The sequence below is a fragment of the Aquarana catesbeiana genome, linkage group LG07, assembly GCF_042186555.1.
Source record: "Aquarana catesbeiana isolate 2022-GZ linkage group LG07, ASM4218655v1, whole genome shotgun sequence".
In the NCBI taxonomy this organism is placed as follows: Eukaryota; Metazoa; Chordata; class Amphibia; order Anura; family Ranidae; genus Aquarana; species Aquarana catesbeiana.
In genome coordinates this window covers 1493153-1508406 of record NC_133330.1, presented here as the reverse complement: position 1 = coordinate 1508406, position 15254 = coordinate 1493153, and the positions used below count along the sequence as shown (strand labels likewise).

At 52.0% G+C, this 15254-nt stretch overlaps 1 protein-coding gene across 1 annotated transcript in view; it reads left to right on the top strand.

Moving 5' to 3' along the window:
* GRM7 (glutamate metabotropic receptor 7) overlaps positions 1–15254 on the top strand; it is a 578795-nt gene that overhangs the window by 512714 nt on the left and 50827 nt on the right. Inside the window, 2 exon segments of the mRNA XM_073591511.1 lie at positions 9769–9861; positions 9863–10016. Of these exon segments, the coding sequence (XP_073447612.1) occupies positions 9769–9861; positions 9863–10016 (247 nt within the window).

Here is a 15254-nt window from a genome sequence, read left to right as displayed (position 1 = left end):
TGCTAGGAGCACGGCCCACAGCAACCAGTGCTAGGAGCAGAGCGCTGCACAGCCCGCAGCAACCAGTGCTAGGAGCAGAGCGCTGCACGGCCCGCAGCAACCAGTGCTAGGAGCAGGGCGCTGCATGGCCCGCAGCAACCAGTGCTAGAAGCAGAGCGCTGCGCGCCCCGCAGCAACCAGTGCTAGGAGCAGAGCGCTGCACGGCCCGCAGCAACCAGTGCTAGGAGCAGAGCGCTGCACAGCGCGCAGCAACCAGTGCTAGGAGCAGAGCGCTGGGCGGCCCGCAGCAACCAGTGGTAGGAGCAGAGCGCTGCGCGGCCGCAGCAACCAGTGGTAGGAGCAGAGCGCTGCGCGGCACCAGCAAAAAGTGCTAGGAGCAGAGCTTGGATGGAGCGCACCAAACAGTGGACATCAGTCTGATAGGTTGAGGGGGTGCAAGAATATTGTACATGCAGTATATACCGTAACAAGTGATCCTACTTGTTAGTTTGGTTTATTGTACCAGCCCCAATCTCTGTACACAGCGGAGTGTACTGGAAGAGGACAGTGCAGTCTCCGCCCCGGGGTTTGCTCGGTTCATTGTGTTCCATCAGGTGATGTTCTATTTCTAGGTTCCTTGGTCCACTGAATGGGGAAGGAGCTCTATAGTCCCAGAATCTGTCTGCATTCCCAGTTCAGGAAGTGCTGGAGCCAGTGAAGGGTTTTTATTTTACTTTATATCCTTTTATCAAAATATCTGTTCAATCCGGGGAGGAAAGACACGGCCGGAGCGGCAGAAAATAAAATCAATCTTCAGTGATTCTGTGGTAGAGAGCGGATAAGAGGAGCTTAGAGGTTGTATTTAATTCAGCAAAACCAGAGTCTCCGCACAATCCCGGGAGGGGAGCTCCGAACAAACAATGCTCCTCAAAGGATGCCGCACCACCAAATGTACAACAACACCAGAAATATCTGAACTCTGAAGAAATAAACTTCAGGTGATAAGAGCCGCTATTCATACCAACTGCCAGACTCCAACCGAAAGGAGATTTCCCCAAGCTAAACTGTGTTCCAGCTATTCCCTATAATGTATATGTGGCCAACAATGAGACCCAACATCAAACCTAAGAGTGAAGGACCAACAATGAGACCCAACACCAAACCTTATAGTAAAGGACCAACAATGAGACCCAACACCAAACCTTAGAGTGAAGGACCAACAATGATACCCAACACCAAACCTTAGAGTGAAAGACCAACAATGAGACCCAACACCAAACCTTAGAGTGAAGGACCAACAATGAGACCCAACATCAAACCTTAGAGTGAAGGACCAACAATGAGACCCAACATCAAACCTTAGAGTGAAGGGTTAACAATGAGACCCAACACCAAACCTTAGAGTGAAGGACCAACAATGAGACCCAACACCAAACCTTAGAGTGAAGGACCAACAATGAGACCCAACATCAAACCTTAGAGTGAAGGACCAACAATGAGACCCAACACCAAACCTTAGAGTGAAGGGTTAACAATGAGACCCAACACCAAACCTTAGAGTGAAGGACCAACAATGAGACCCAACATCAAACCTTAGAATGAAGGACCAACCATGAGACCCAACACCAAACCTTAGAGTGAAGGACCAACAATGAGACCCAACACCAAACCTTAGAATGAAGGACCAACAATGAGACCCATCACCAAACCTTAGAGTGAAGGACCAACAATGAGACCCAACATCAAACCTTAGAATGAAGGACCAACCATGAGACCCAACACCAAACCTTAGAGTGAAGGGTAAACAATGAGACCCAACACCAAACCTTAGGCCCCATACACACTATTAGATTTTCTGCACATTTTTGTCTTCAGATTTACCAAAACGATATAATATGAGGTCAAACCATAAGAGTTTCAATTTGTATGCAATCAGACAGGCCCTTGCACTGCATGGTTTTGGTAAATCTGAAGCCAAAAATGTGCAGAAAATCTAGTGTGTATGGGGCTTTAGCGTGAAGAACCCAACACCAAACCTTAGAGTGAAGGGTTAACAAACATCTTTATATTACAAATCACAGTGAGGAGTAGGGATGAGCCAAACAACTTCTGCACACCCCCCACCCCCCGGTTTGGTTCACGAACTTAAAAAATCAGAAGTGCTCTTTTTCAAGGCTTATATGCAAGTTATTGTCATAAAAAGTGTTTGGGGACCCGGGTCCTGCCCCAGGGGACATGGATCAATGCAAAAAAAGTTTTAAAAACGGAAGTTTGTCGGAAGCAGTGATTTTAATAATGTTTAAAGTGAAACAATAAAAATGAAATATTCCTTTAAATATCATGCCTGAGGGGCATCTATAGTATGCCTGTAAAGCGGCACATTTTCCCCATGTTTAGAACAATACCACAGAAAAATGACATTTCTAAAGGAAAAAAAGTCATTTAAAACTGATCGTGGCTATATGAATTGTCAGGTCCCGGCAATATAGATGAAAATCACTGAAAAAAATGGCATGGGTCCCCCTCCCCCCAGTCAATTACCAGGCCCTTTGGGTCTGGTCTGGTATGGATATTAGGGGAACCCTGTACCCAATTTAAAAAAAAAATGGCGTGGGGGTCCCCCAGGCACTATATACTATGAACAGCAGTATATATATTATACGCCTGCCCTATATACTCTGCAGAAAATTGAGCCTTTGGTGTTGGTGGTTTCAGAACACTGTAACCCCTCACAGATACTCTTGTTGGGTGCAACAATGGGCCCTGCTGTGAAATATTATATCAAAAATTGTAATTACATGCCCCTGTTAAACAGGGGCAGAAAAATTGGGCCTTAGACAGTGGTGGAGGTGCCCTAAACCAAAAATATTGTTGGAAGCTAACATCATCAATATTGAGGAGGAATAGGATAGTCAGCATAGGCAGTCTTCAAGGGATCCCACATCCATAGAAAAATCAATTCGTTACATCAGCATCAGGTGCTTGATAGCTGCTGCTGATCCAAGACTGATTCATTTTTATGAATGTGAGCCTATCAACGGAGTCTGTGGACAAACGCACTCTATGATCCGTTACAAACCCTCCAGCAGCACTGAATGTACGTTCAGAAAGCACGCTGGAGGCAGGACAGGCCAGTAGCTCAATTGCATATTGCGCAAGCTCTGGCCAGTGGTCCATCCTCAAGACCCAGTAACCCAGTTGATGCTCTGTTGGAAAGGACTCCAAGTCTGCTCTTGCCCCTAGATATTCCTGCACCATGTAATGCAGACACTGGCGATGGTTGCTTGAACCGATCAGACCTTGGTGCTGAGGACTGGAAAATTGTTTAAAGGCATCGGTCAGCCAGCCACCTTCTCCACCGCTGTTCCTCTGACTGAACGAAGCCTCAGGAACATGTTGTTCAGCACCAGGAAATGGTAACCTCCCAGGGTCTGGAAATGCATTGCACAAACCTTTCTTCCTCCTGAAGATGTTTCATCCTCTGCTCCCTCTGCGAAGGCTGGATAAGTTCTGCAACCTTACCCTTGTAACCTGGATCAAGTAGGGTTACCAGCCAGTAATGATCCCTCTCCTTGATACCACGAATCCTAGAGTCCTTTCGCAGGCTTTGCAGAATCAAGGAGGCCATGCAGCGTAAGTTTGCAGAGGCATTCGATTCTGAGTCCTCTGGGTCACTGAGGATCACATGATCCTTAACAACCTCCTCCCAGCCACGTACAACTCCTTGGGTTTCTGGGGACTGAAAACCATCCCTTGAAGACTGCTGCTGAGTGTTATCCTATACATCTATGCTGACACAATCCTCCTCCTCCTCTTCTTCCTGTGTGCTTGGCGGGCCCACAGGAATACTATCTGGATAAAGGGGACCTTGAGAAGTAAGGAAGTCCTCCTCTTCCTCCCGCTGTTCTGTCTTAGCCCTGTCCATGATTCCAAGAAGCGTGTGCTCTAACAGGAAGACTAGAGGGACAGTGTCACTGATGCATGCATTGTCGCTGTCCACCATCCTTGTGGCCTCCTCAAATGGTGACAGGACAGTGCATGCATCCTTGATCAGTAGCCACTGGTGTGGCGAAAAGAAGCCAAGCTCCCCTGACCCTGTCCTGGTGCCATACTCGCACAGCTACTCATTGATGGCCCTCTGCTGCATGTGCAACCGCTGCAGCATTGCCAACATTGGGAAAGAAATGGTGTTTTGGAACCTGCCACTGAGGTACAGCACATTCCACACATTCACAAAAGGGGGCAGAGTCTACTAGCTGAAAAGGCAGCAGTTGCAGTGCTAGCAATTTGGCCAAGCTAGCATTCAGACGCTGAGGATGTGGATGGCTGGAACCGAATTTCTTTTTACGGTTCAGTAACTTGGGTAGGAAATTTGCCCGCTAAAATCAGATGGTGGTGTACTGATAGCAGATTGGCTGCAAGTGCTTGGGATACCTATTGCTATACCTTCATTCTTCTCAGTGCAGGGTTTTGAGAGGACTGGAGGTATAGTGGGATTTGAGATCCCAGATGAGTAGCAAGGAGAAGTCTGCCTTTTTCTTTTACTGTATGTGGGTCTTTCAAGTGCTGTTGCCAACGGACTGCATGGGAGGTTGTCATATATCTGGTCAAGCATGTGGTGCCTAAGTGGCTGCTGTTTTGGCCCTGCTTGATCCACTTCAAACATAGGTTGCAAACAGCAATGGTGTGATCTGCTGCAAACATGCCGAAAAAGGCCCACACCAAGGAACTTTTAAAAATCAGCAATGCCCTGCACCTGCGAAGCTCTGTGGTGTGATGCAATAGGGTGGCTGCCCTTAAGCTGCCCCCTAAAGGACATGCTGCCTCGTTGGAGTTGTGCCTTCTCCTCCTCCTCCTCCTCCTCTCTTCCCTCCTCTCTTCTTTCAGGCACCCAAGTTGAGTCAGTGACCTCATCATCCCCTCCCTCCTCATCACTAGAGCAAACTTGGCAGTATGCTGCAGCTGGGGGAACATGACTGCCAGTTTCATGACCTTCTTGGGGCACCCCCTCTGTCTAGGCTTACGTTACTCCCTTCCTCAACCTGGGAACCAACATTGGAGCCTTCAAATCGCTGCGCATCCTCCAGCACCATGTACCCGACACTGTGGTCGAATAGTTCAGGGGACTCCTCCGTGCATAATGGTGGGGCTAGGGAAGGAGTGACTGTGGACAGGAGCTGGTGGCATAGGCCGCTTTGGCAGCTGCATAGGAAGGAAAACTACTCTGAGCCTGGGTGACAGAGGATGAGGAGGATGAGGACGGCCTTGTTATCCACTCCACCAACTCTTCTGCATGTTGTGGCTCAATAACACGGCCAGCTGCAGAAAAAAAGGACAAACGTGCCCCACGGCCACTGGCAGAGGATGCACCATGTCCACGACCAGCACTGTTCACTGTAGATACAGAGCCTGCTTGTCCTCTTTAGTGGCCTGTGAGTGTCTGCCTCTCCTTGGTGGCCTTCCGGATATGATGTATATTTTGTTTTACAACACCACACTACACTGTATATATATATATATATATATATATACACACACACACATACATATAGAAGACTGTATATATTTATATAATAATACACTGACTGAATATAGAGTAAACACTGAATTTATAGTCTATGCTAAATGCAGAGTATATATATATAGTATATATATAATATATATATATAAATGTATAGTGTATATATATATATATATATATATATATATATTATATATAATATATATATATACACACACACATACTAGACTGACTGTATATATATTAAATACACTGCCACTAACACTGAATAACCTGCCTGCTTAATCTAAATCAAGCTATGTCTCCGTCCACAACCAACCAACAACACTACACAGGGCCACCGTTTAGGCAGCCTCATATAGTGTGGGGCGTGGACTTAGTCCCCCTGAGCTACGATTGGCCACAGGCACCCTGCCTTTGCCCAATTATGTCTCTCTTAGCAGAGGGTGTTGGGATTGGCCAATGCATGGAGGTCATGGTGCATGCGTTACCAATCATCATACAGCAATGCACTGCAATCTTGCAGTTTATTATGGGGCGTTCCGCTGCATTCAAATTTTCCACGAATGCCCCATAATGTTCGTTCTTCAGTGAATGGGCGAACACCCAATGTCCGAGTCAAACGTATGTTTGACCCGAACATCGAGCTAATCCCTAGTGAGAAGGATAAGGGCCCCAACACTGGCAGGACAGCATTGCAATATATCTAGTCCTATTGGGCAGTGGAGGAGGGGTCGGGAGGGATGCTCATTATGCCAATTGTGTTGCTGTGCTGTAAACAGTTGGACATTGTGTTATTTTTGTCTAACCACCTTTTTTAGGCCTTTACTCCCTTTAATAAAGCATATTTAAGCAGTTCCAGGTGTGTTGGTGGTCCCTTAGGTCCAGGCAAAGGTGGGCCATCACTGGTGTAGGGCAGAGCGACCCCAACATCTTCAGGGGTAACAATTTATGTTCAGTGATATTCAAATCATATTCCCCATCCACCATGGCGGTCATATACATAACCCCAGATCATGTGTGATACACCAATCAGAGGATGTGTCTTCTCTGGGGCTCCTCTCCCCCATCCTCCCCCATCACAGTCCACCATCTTCCACCAGAAATGTTGGACCTTCTAAAGATCTAATGTATTAATGATTCCCACAGAATTGTATTGTATGATCTCCTGGCTTGGTTCTCGATGTCTCAGGTGTTAGATACACTCCCTTGTATTAGATAAACTCCGTTGTATTATTCCCAACAGAAACAGGAGAAAGGAATTCAATTTATTATAAAATATTTAACTCACAATGTGCACCAACCTCCATGTGTGCCAGAAAACAAACCAGCACCTTCTTCCTGACCGACACTTGCGCAGACCCAATTCCAGTGTGTGGGCTGCCATGATCTTCCTGTTTACTTCTATCCAACGCATTTCATCATTAAGACTTCATCAGGGGGATATATACACCATATTGATTGGATATTTCACACCTCTAAGGCTGTCTGCACACTATTGGCGGTGACGGCTGAGGGCACAGCAGAAGAGTCCTGTGCGGCTTTGGCTCAGTTACAGGTTCGAGTTCAACAAAAAATTCGGACATGAAACGGTGAACAGGGGCGCACCAGACCCCCTGCTGTGTGAACCCGGCCTTAGGTTTGATGTTTTATTGTTATAAGATGAGAGGAGATGCCGAGGAGGAAAAAGGAACCAGATAGATCCAATTAGAAGGAGTTCTAGAAGATATCAAGGTCAGGAAAATCTGGGTCTTCCTTCAGTCAGTATTCGGGAAGATATAAAGTAACACCAGGAATACAGAACACAATGGAGGAAATATTTGGTACAATAGTGAATGAAATCTAAACTTGATGCTACAAAGTAGTGATGTCATTCCCATTCATTCCTAATAATGACGTCTGATGAAGATACGACACGGAGTGCTGCTCAGGTTGAAGGGGGGGGAGGGAAGACATTAACCACTGCCTCTCCGGAAGGTTTTCTTCTTCATGACCATTTTTGCTATTCAGCACTGCACTACTTTAGCTGGTAATTGCACGGTCATGTGACACGGTACTCAGAGGACATTTATAGCATTCTTTTCACACAAATAGAGCTTTCTGTTGGTGGTATTTGATCCCCTCTGGGATGTTAGGGAGTTGGGTGAGGGCAGGGTGTGGGGGGGGTAAATGATGGGGGAGAAGAAGAGGTAAATGAGGGCAGGGTAGTTGAGGGTGGGGTGAACTAGGGATTGTGGGGTGGAAGAGTTGGGATGGAAAAGGCTGTGATCGCTGGGGGGGATGGGAAGATCATTGGGAGACATGGGGGCAGAGGTGACAGCTGGTGGAGGGAAGGAGGGGGCGGGGATGGCACCCGCCAGAGGGGACGGCCAGCTGGAGGTAAGGAGAAGGTGTTGCGCTTCCAAGCCTGACGTCACTTCCGGGATCAGTTTTGGGTATTGGTATCGGCACCGGTGTAACCCTAGTCTTCATGCGGGACATTCCTGGAGGAAAGAGTTCTGGAATACGTAGCAGTTCAATAATTAGATAAAGTAACATTTACGCCAAGTTGGCCGAGTCTGTAGAAATGTTATTGGAGAAATAGATTCCAAAGGAAGCTTTATAAAATGAATAAAGCCGGGGGGGTGCATTTTATCTATCTGGGTTAAATGGTGTCCAATGCTGGTAGTCATCCTCTTCTGTAATACCTGTCACCTGTTGGGGACACATTATGAAGGTTTTCACTCTTCCTCATGCTGCCTAGAACTCGGAATAGAGAAATTTTGGTGGGGAGAGGGGGTTTGGGGGGGGCCTAGAACTTGGAATAGACGTTTTGGTGGGGGGGAGTTGGGGGGTTTGGGGGGGTCTAGAACTCGGAATAGAGAAGTTTTGGTGGGGGGAAGGGGGTTTGGGGTGGTCTAGAACTCAGAATAGAGGAGTTTTGGTGGGGGGAGGGGGTTTGGGGGGGGCCTAGAACTCGGAATAGACGTTTTGGTGGGGGGGAGTTGGGGGGTTTGGGGGGGCCAAGAACTCGGAATAGAGAAGTTTTGGTGGGGGGGTTTGGGGGGGCTAGAACTTGGAATAGAGAAGTTTTGGTGGGGGGAGGGGGTTGGGGGGTTTGGGGGGAGCCTAGAACTTGGAATAGAGACATTTCGGAGGGGGGGTTGGGGGGGCCTAGAGCTCGGAATAGAGAAGTTTTGGTGGGGGGGCTTAAAACTCGGAATAGAGACATTTTGGTGGTTGGAGGGGGGTTGGGGGGCCCTAAAACTTGGGAATAGAGACGTTTCAGAGGGGGGGTTGGGGGCCTAGAACTCGGAATAGAGAAGTTTTTTTTGGGGGGGATTGGGGGGTTTTGGGGGGGGCCTAGAACTCGGAATAGAGACATTTTCGGAGGGTGGGTTGGGGGGGCCTAGAGCTCGAATAGAGACGTTTTTGTGGTTGGGGGGCCTAGAGCTCGGAAATAGAGACGTTTTGGTGGTTGGGGGGGGCCTAGAAACTCGGAATAGAGACGTTTCGGAGGGGGGTTGGGTTAATAAGAGATGTGCAGAGTTGTGATTCCCCGGATATTTTAATATTTAATGTGAGAATAAAAGGTTTTCCCCATTTGGAAGGGTTGGGATGGAGAACGGCTCATTATTTACTCCTCACCATATGTAATGAATTAGGAGATGAACGGCCTTCACTCCATTAGTGGGAAGGATGGGAGCGCCATTCCTCCACATGCCAATCACAGAACAATCTTCATCCTTCTCTAATAACTGATTAATGAGGACGGCTCAGCGGCTGAGCGACATCATTATCTCCTGACATGACTTTGATTGACAGCTCATCCCATTAAAGGGGGCGGAGGACAACCCACCGCACAGCCGATCGATGGACGGACAATGTGGGGACATCTGTCCATAACAACGTCACAGAGATAATTAGCCGTCATCCCGAAGGATTAATAATATCTACAATATGGGGACTTCCCCGATGGTGGGAATGGATCTCATCAGATTTATTTTTTCTCTCCTATATCAGCTCAGCATCCGATATATTGAAGAGCACCAATAAGAAGGAACGATCGGTGTGAATAGATCAATGTGTCATCAATGTGGGGCCCCCAACTGTCAGTGTGTTGTTGTTCTGGGGCCCCAAGAGGCCTTTTACAATCATTGTAAATTCATCCAGCCCTTTACTAGTGGTGTGTGAATAGTCTGGGGGTGCTCTATGGCTTTGATTGAATGTTGGGACTTGTTGGTTCGAATGTTGTTTTCTCTAACCGGTTTGATTTCCTTCTCTTGCAGCTCTACATCCAGACCACCACGCTCACCATCTCCATGAATCTTAGTGCCTCGGTGGCTCTGGGGATGCTCTACATGCCCAAGGTGTACATCATTCATCTTCCACCCGGAGCTGAATGTCCAGAAACGCAAGCGCAGCTTTAAGGCGGTGGTGACGGCGGCCACAATGTCATCGCGTTTGTCACACAAGCCCAGCGACCGACCCAATGGGGAAGCCAAGACAGAGCTCTGCGAGAATGTGAACCCAAACAGTGAGTATCTCCGACCAGCCAACAATGACGTCCTCCTAACCTCTACACGATATCTAGTGTTCCAGGCGTGCATGGGGGAGAGTAAGCAATGGGAAGGGAGGAGCAAGCAATGGGAATGGGAGGAGCAAGCAATGGGAATGGAGGGAGCAAGCAATGGGAATGGGAGGAGCAAGCAATGGGAATGGAGGGAGCAAGCAATGAGAATGGAGGGAGCAAGCAATGGGAATGGGGGGGGAGCAAGCAATGAGAATGGAGGGAGCAAGCAATGGGAATGGAGGGAGCAAGCAATGGGAATGGAGGGAGCAAGCAATGAGAAATGGGGGAGCAAGCAATGGGAATTGGGGGGGCAAGCAATGGGAATGGGGGGGAGCAAGCAATGGGAAAAGGGGAGCAAGCAATGGGAATGGGAGGAGCAAGCAATGGGAAATGCATAGAGGAAGCAATGGGAATGGGAGGAGCAAGCAATGGGAATGGGGGGGAGTAAGCAATGGGAATGGGGGGAGCAAGCAATGGGAATGGGGGAGTAAGCAATGGGAATGGGGGGAGCAAGCAATGGGAAATGGGGGGGGAGCAAGCAATGGGAATGGGGGGAGCAAGCAATGGGAATGGGAGGAGCAAGCAATGGGAATGGGAGGAGCAAGCAATGGGAATGGAGGGAGCAAGCAATGGGAATGGAGGAGCAAGCAATGGGAATGGGAGGAGCAAGCAATGGGAATGGAGGGAGCAAGCAATGAGAATGGAGGGAGCAAGCAATGGAATGGGGGGGAGCAAGCAATGAGAATGGAGGGAGCAAGCAATGGGAATGGAGGGAGCAAGCAATGAGAATGGGGGGGAGCAAGCAATGAGAATGGAGGGAGCAAGCAATAGGAATGGGAGGAGCAAGCAATGGGAATGGAGGGGAGCAAGCAATGAGAATGGAGGGAGCAAGCAATGGGAATGGGGGGGAGCAAGCAATGAGAATGGAGGGAGCAAGCAATGGGAATGGAGGGAGCAAGCAATGGGAATGGAGGGAGCAAGCAATGAGAATGGGGGAGCAAGCAATGGGAATGGGGGGGCAAGCAATGGGAATGGGGGGGAAGCAAGCAATGGGAAAGGGGGAGCAAGCAATGGAATGGGAGGAGCAAGCAATGGGAAATGCATAGAGGAAGCAATGGGAATGGGAGGAGCAAGCAATGGGAATGGGGGGAGTAAGCAATGGGAATGGGGGGGGAGCAAGCAATGGGAATGGGGGGAGTAAGCAATGGGAATGGGGGAGCAAGCAATGGGAATGGGGGGGAGCAAGCAATGGGAATGGGGGGAGCAAGCAATGGGAATGGGAGGAGCAAGCAATGGGAATGGGAGGAGCAAGCAATGGGAATGGAGGGAGCAAGCAATGGGAATGGGAGGAGCAAGCAATGGAATGGGAGGAGCAAGCAATGGGAATGGAGGGAGCAAGCAATGAGAATGGAGGGAGCAAGCAATGGGAAATGGGGGGGAGCAAGCAATGAGAATGGAGGGAGCAAGCAATGGGAATGGAGGGAGCAAGCAATGAGAATGGGGGGAGCAAGCAATGAGAATGGAGGGAGCAAGCAATAGGAATGGAGGGAGCAAGCAATGAGAATGGGGGAGCAAGCAATGGGAATGGGGGGGCAAGCAATGGGAATGGGGGGAGCAAGCAATGGGAAAGGGGGAGCAAGCAATGGGAATGGGAGGAGCAAGCAATGGTAATGCATAGAGCAAGCAATGGGAATGGGAGGAGCAAGCAATGGGAATGGGGGGAGCAAGCAATGGGAATGGGGGGAGTAAGCAATGGGAATGGGGGGGAGCAAGCAATGGGAATGGGGGAGTAAGCAATGGGAATGGGGGGAGCAAGCAATGGAATGGGGGGGAGCAAGCAATGGGAATGGGGGGAGCAAGCAATGGGAATGGGAGGAGCAAGCAATGGGAATGGGAGGAGCAAGCAATGGGAATGGGGGGCGCAAGCAATGGGAATGGGGGGGGCAAGCAATGGGAATAGGGGGGGAGCAAGCAATGGGAATGGGGGGGAGCAAGCAATGGGAATGGGGGAGCAAGCAATGGGAATGCATAGAGCAAGCAATGGGAATGGGAGGAGCAAGCAATGGGAATGGGGGGGAGCAAGCAATGGGAATGGGGGGGAGCAAGCAATGGGAATGGGGGAGTAAGCAATGGGAAATGGGGGGAGCAAGCAATGGGAATGGGGGGGAGCAAGCAATGGGAATGGGGGGGGCAAGCAATGGGAATGGGGGGGGGAGCAAGCAATGGGAATGGGGGGGAGCAAGCAATGGGAATGGGAGGAGCAAGCAATGGGAATGGGAGGAGTAAGCAATGGAAATGGAGGGAGCAGATGGTGGGAGTAGGGGGAATAGGTGATGACAGCAGAAGTGGGGAGCAGGGAAGCGGGTGGTGGTGGTGGTGGGAGTAGGGGCAACATGGGGTGTGAACCTTGTGAGCATGTGGAGCAGAGGGGGGAGGAGCAGGGGGAGGAGGGGTGGCGGAGCAGGGGAGGAGGGGTGGTGGGAGCAGGGGAGGGAGGGGGGAGGAGGAGGGAGGAGCAGGGGGAGGAGGGGTGGTGGGTGCAGGGGGAGGAGGGGTGGTGGGAGCAGGGGGAGGAGGGGGGAGGAGGAGGGAGGAGCAGGGGGAGGAGGGGTGGTGGGAGCAGGGAGAGGAGGGGGGAGGAGGAGGGAGGAGCAGGGGGAGGAGGGGAGGTGGATGCAGGGGGAGGAGAGGTGGCGGGTGCAGGAGGAGGAGGGGGGGGAGCAGGGGGAGGAGGGGTGGCGGGTGCAGGGGGAGGAGGGGTGGCGGGTGCAGGGGGAGGAGGGGGGAGGAGCAGGGGGAGGAGGGGTGGCGGGTGCAGGGGAGGAGGGGGGAGGAGCAGGGGGAGGAGGGGTGGCGGGTGCAGGGGGAGGAGGGTGGTGGGTGCAGGGGGAAGAGGGGGAGGAGCAGGGGGAGGAGGGGTGGCGGGTGCAGGGGGGAGGAGGGGTGGTGGGTGCAGGGGGAAGAGGGGGGAGGAGCAGGGGAGGAGGGGTGGTGGGTGCAGGGGGAAGAGGGGGGAGGAGCAGGGGGAGGAGGGGTGGTGGGTGCAGGGGGAGGAGAGGTGGCGGGAGCAGGGGGGGGAGGGGTGGCAGGTGCTGGGGGAGGAGGGGTGGCGGGTGCAGGGGGAGGAGGGGTGGCGGGTGCAGGGGGAGGAGGGGGTGGTGGGTGCAGGGGGGAGGAGAGGTGGCGGGAGCAGGGGGGGAGGGGTGGCGGGTGCAGGGGGAGGAGGGGTGGTGGGTGCAGGGGGAAGAGGGGGGAGGGAGCAGGGGGGAGGAGGGGTGGGCGGGTGCAGGGGGAGGAGGGGTGGTGGGTGCAGGGGGAAGAGGGGGGAGGAGCAGGGGGAGGAGGGGGTGGTGGTGCAGGGGGAGGAGGGGTGGTGGGTGCAGGGGAAGAGGGGGGGAGCAGGGGGAGGAGGGGTGGTGGGTGCAGGGGGAAGAGGGGTGGGAGGAGCAGGGGGAAGAGGGGGGAGGAGCAGGGGGAGGAGGGGTGGTGGGTGCAGGGGGAGGAGAGGTGGCGGGAGCAGGGGGGGAGGGGTGGCGGGGTGCAGGGGGAGGAGGGGTGGCGGGTGCAGGGGGAGGAGGGGTGGCGGGTGCAGGGGGAGGAGGGGAGGTGGGTGCAGGGGGAGGAGAGGTGGCGGGAGCAGGGGGGAGGGGTGGCGGGTGCAGGGGGAGGAGGGGTGGCGGGTGCAGGGGGAGGAGGGGTGGCGGGTGCAGGGGGAGGAGGGGTGGTGGGTGCAGGGGGAGGAGAGGTGGCGGGAGCAGGGGGGGAGGGGTGGCGGGTGCAGGGGGAGGAGGGGGTGGCGGGTGCAGGGGGAGGAGGGGTGGCGGGTGCAGGGGGGAGGAGGGGTGGGTGGGTGCAGGGGGGAGGAGAGGTGGCGGGAGCAGGGGGGGAGGGGGTGGCGGGTGCAGGGGGCAGTGAGGGATTTTTAGGTATGGGGGTGATCTTTGTGTGCTATGGGGGGGGTGACCAATAGAGAGGGAGAGATTTCAGGAGATGGGGAGTGTTCAGTGGGGGGAGGGGGGATCTGATCTGTAAAGTGGAGGAACGATCTCATAAATTTCATCAATCTTGTTTTGAAGTGATTGGCGATCTGTTGGGTAGTGTGTGAGTCGGTGGGGGGGGAGGGGTAAAAGTAGAGATGAGCCCCCCAGGACTGGATGACGATATTAATAAGAGAGACAGAGCCGGTTTGTTGTACGGAGGCAGAATTGTATTTTGGGGGGCAGATTTCTATGGGGGTGACTATCAGGGGAATGTCTTGCTGGGACTCTCAGCCCCCCTCTCTGGTCGCTCGGAGTCGCCTCCACCTTCTAGATGGCGGCCCCTCTGATTGGCTCAGGAAGACGCGGTCACATGACTCCGGAGATGTGTCGCAGCGAGGCCTCTTATCAGTGGAGGAGAAGATTAACCGAACGGCACAAAGTATGGTCTTCACAGGTCAGTCATCCCTTCCTAATCCCCGGGAAGGTAAATACGTGTCGTCCGCCGTCACACCAAACTCCGTCATCTGCGTCCGCGGGAACGACGAGTGACAGTGAGACCTCAACTGCAAAATACCACCAGCAACGTCTGCCCATCCAGTCCTGAGATTTACACAGCTCTGCCACACAGCACAGTCTGGTGGGGGAGGGAACCTGATCTTGCTCTGCTGTAGTTCAGTAAAACACTTACAGGTCTTGTCCCTCCCCCAGTTTGTGATTGGACAGTGAAAGGAGAAGCAGCAGGACTGAGGAGCTCATCTCTCTGTCACTCTGCTCTCTCCTCCTATCAGCATGCTTCTTCTCAGTAAAATGAACTGATTGTCTCCTCGTGCTGTTTTCCCCTCTCCCAGTCTGAGCTCTGCGGTTCCTGGACTGGCAGAGGCTGATTCGAGTCACATTGAGGTCCTCACACACAATGATGAATGAATGACTCCAGGGCCAATCATATCTGCTGAACGACGCTCCCACCTTAAAGTGAACCTGTCTGAATACCGAGTCATATAAAAAAGGCGGAGCTTGTAGGTGACATCACAAGTGGTCAGGATACGCCGTTCTATTCTCAATGTTCCTCCTGAAGAACCAACAGAAACCGAGTCGCCATTTACATTTCATTGACACACCCCCTTCTTAAAGGGAAATGGTCTGTGGGGGAAGGGATGATGGGACTTAAAGTGGGTGTATTACCCCCCCCCCCCGTATTGTGAGGATCGAGCACACCGCCAGC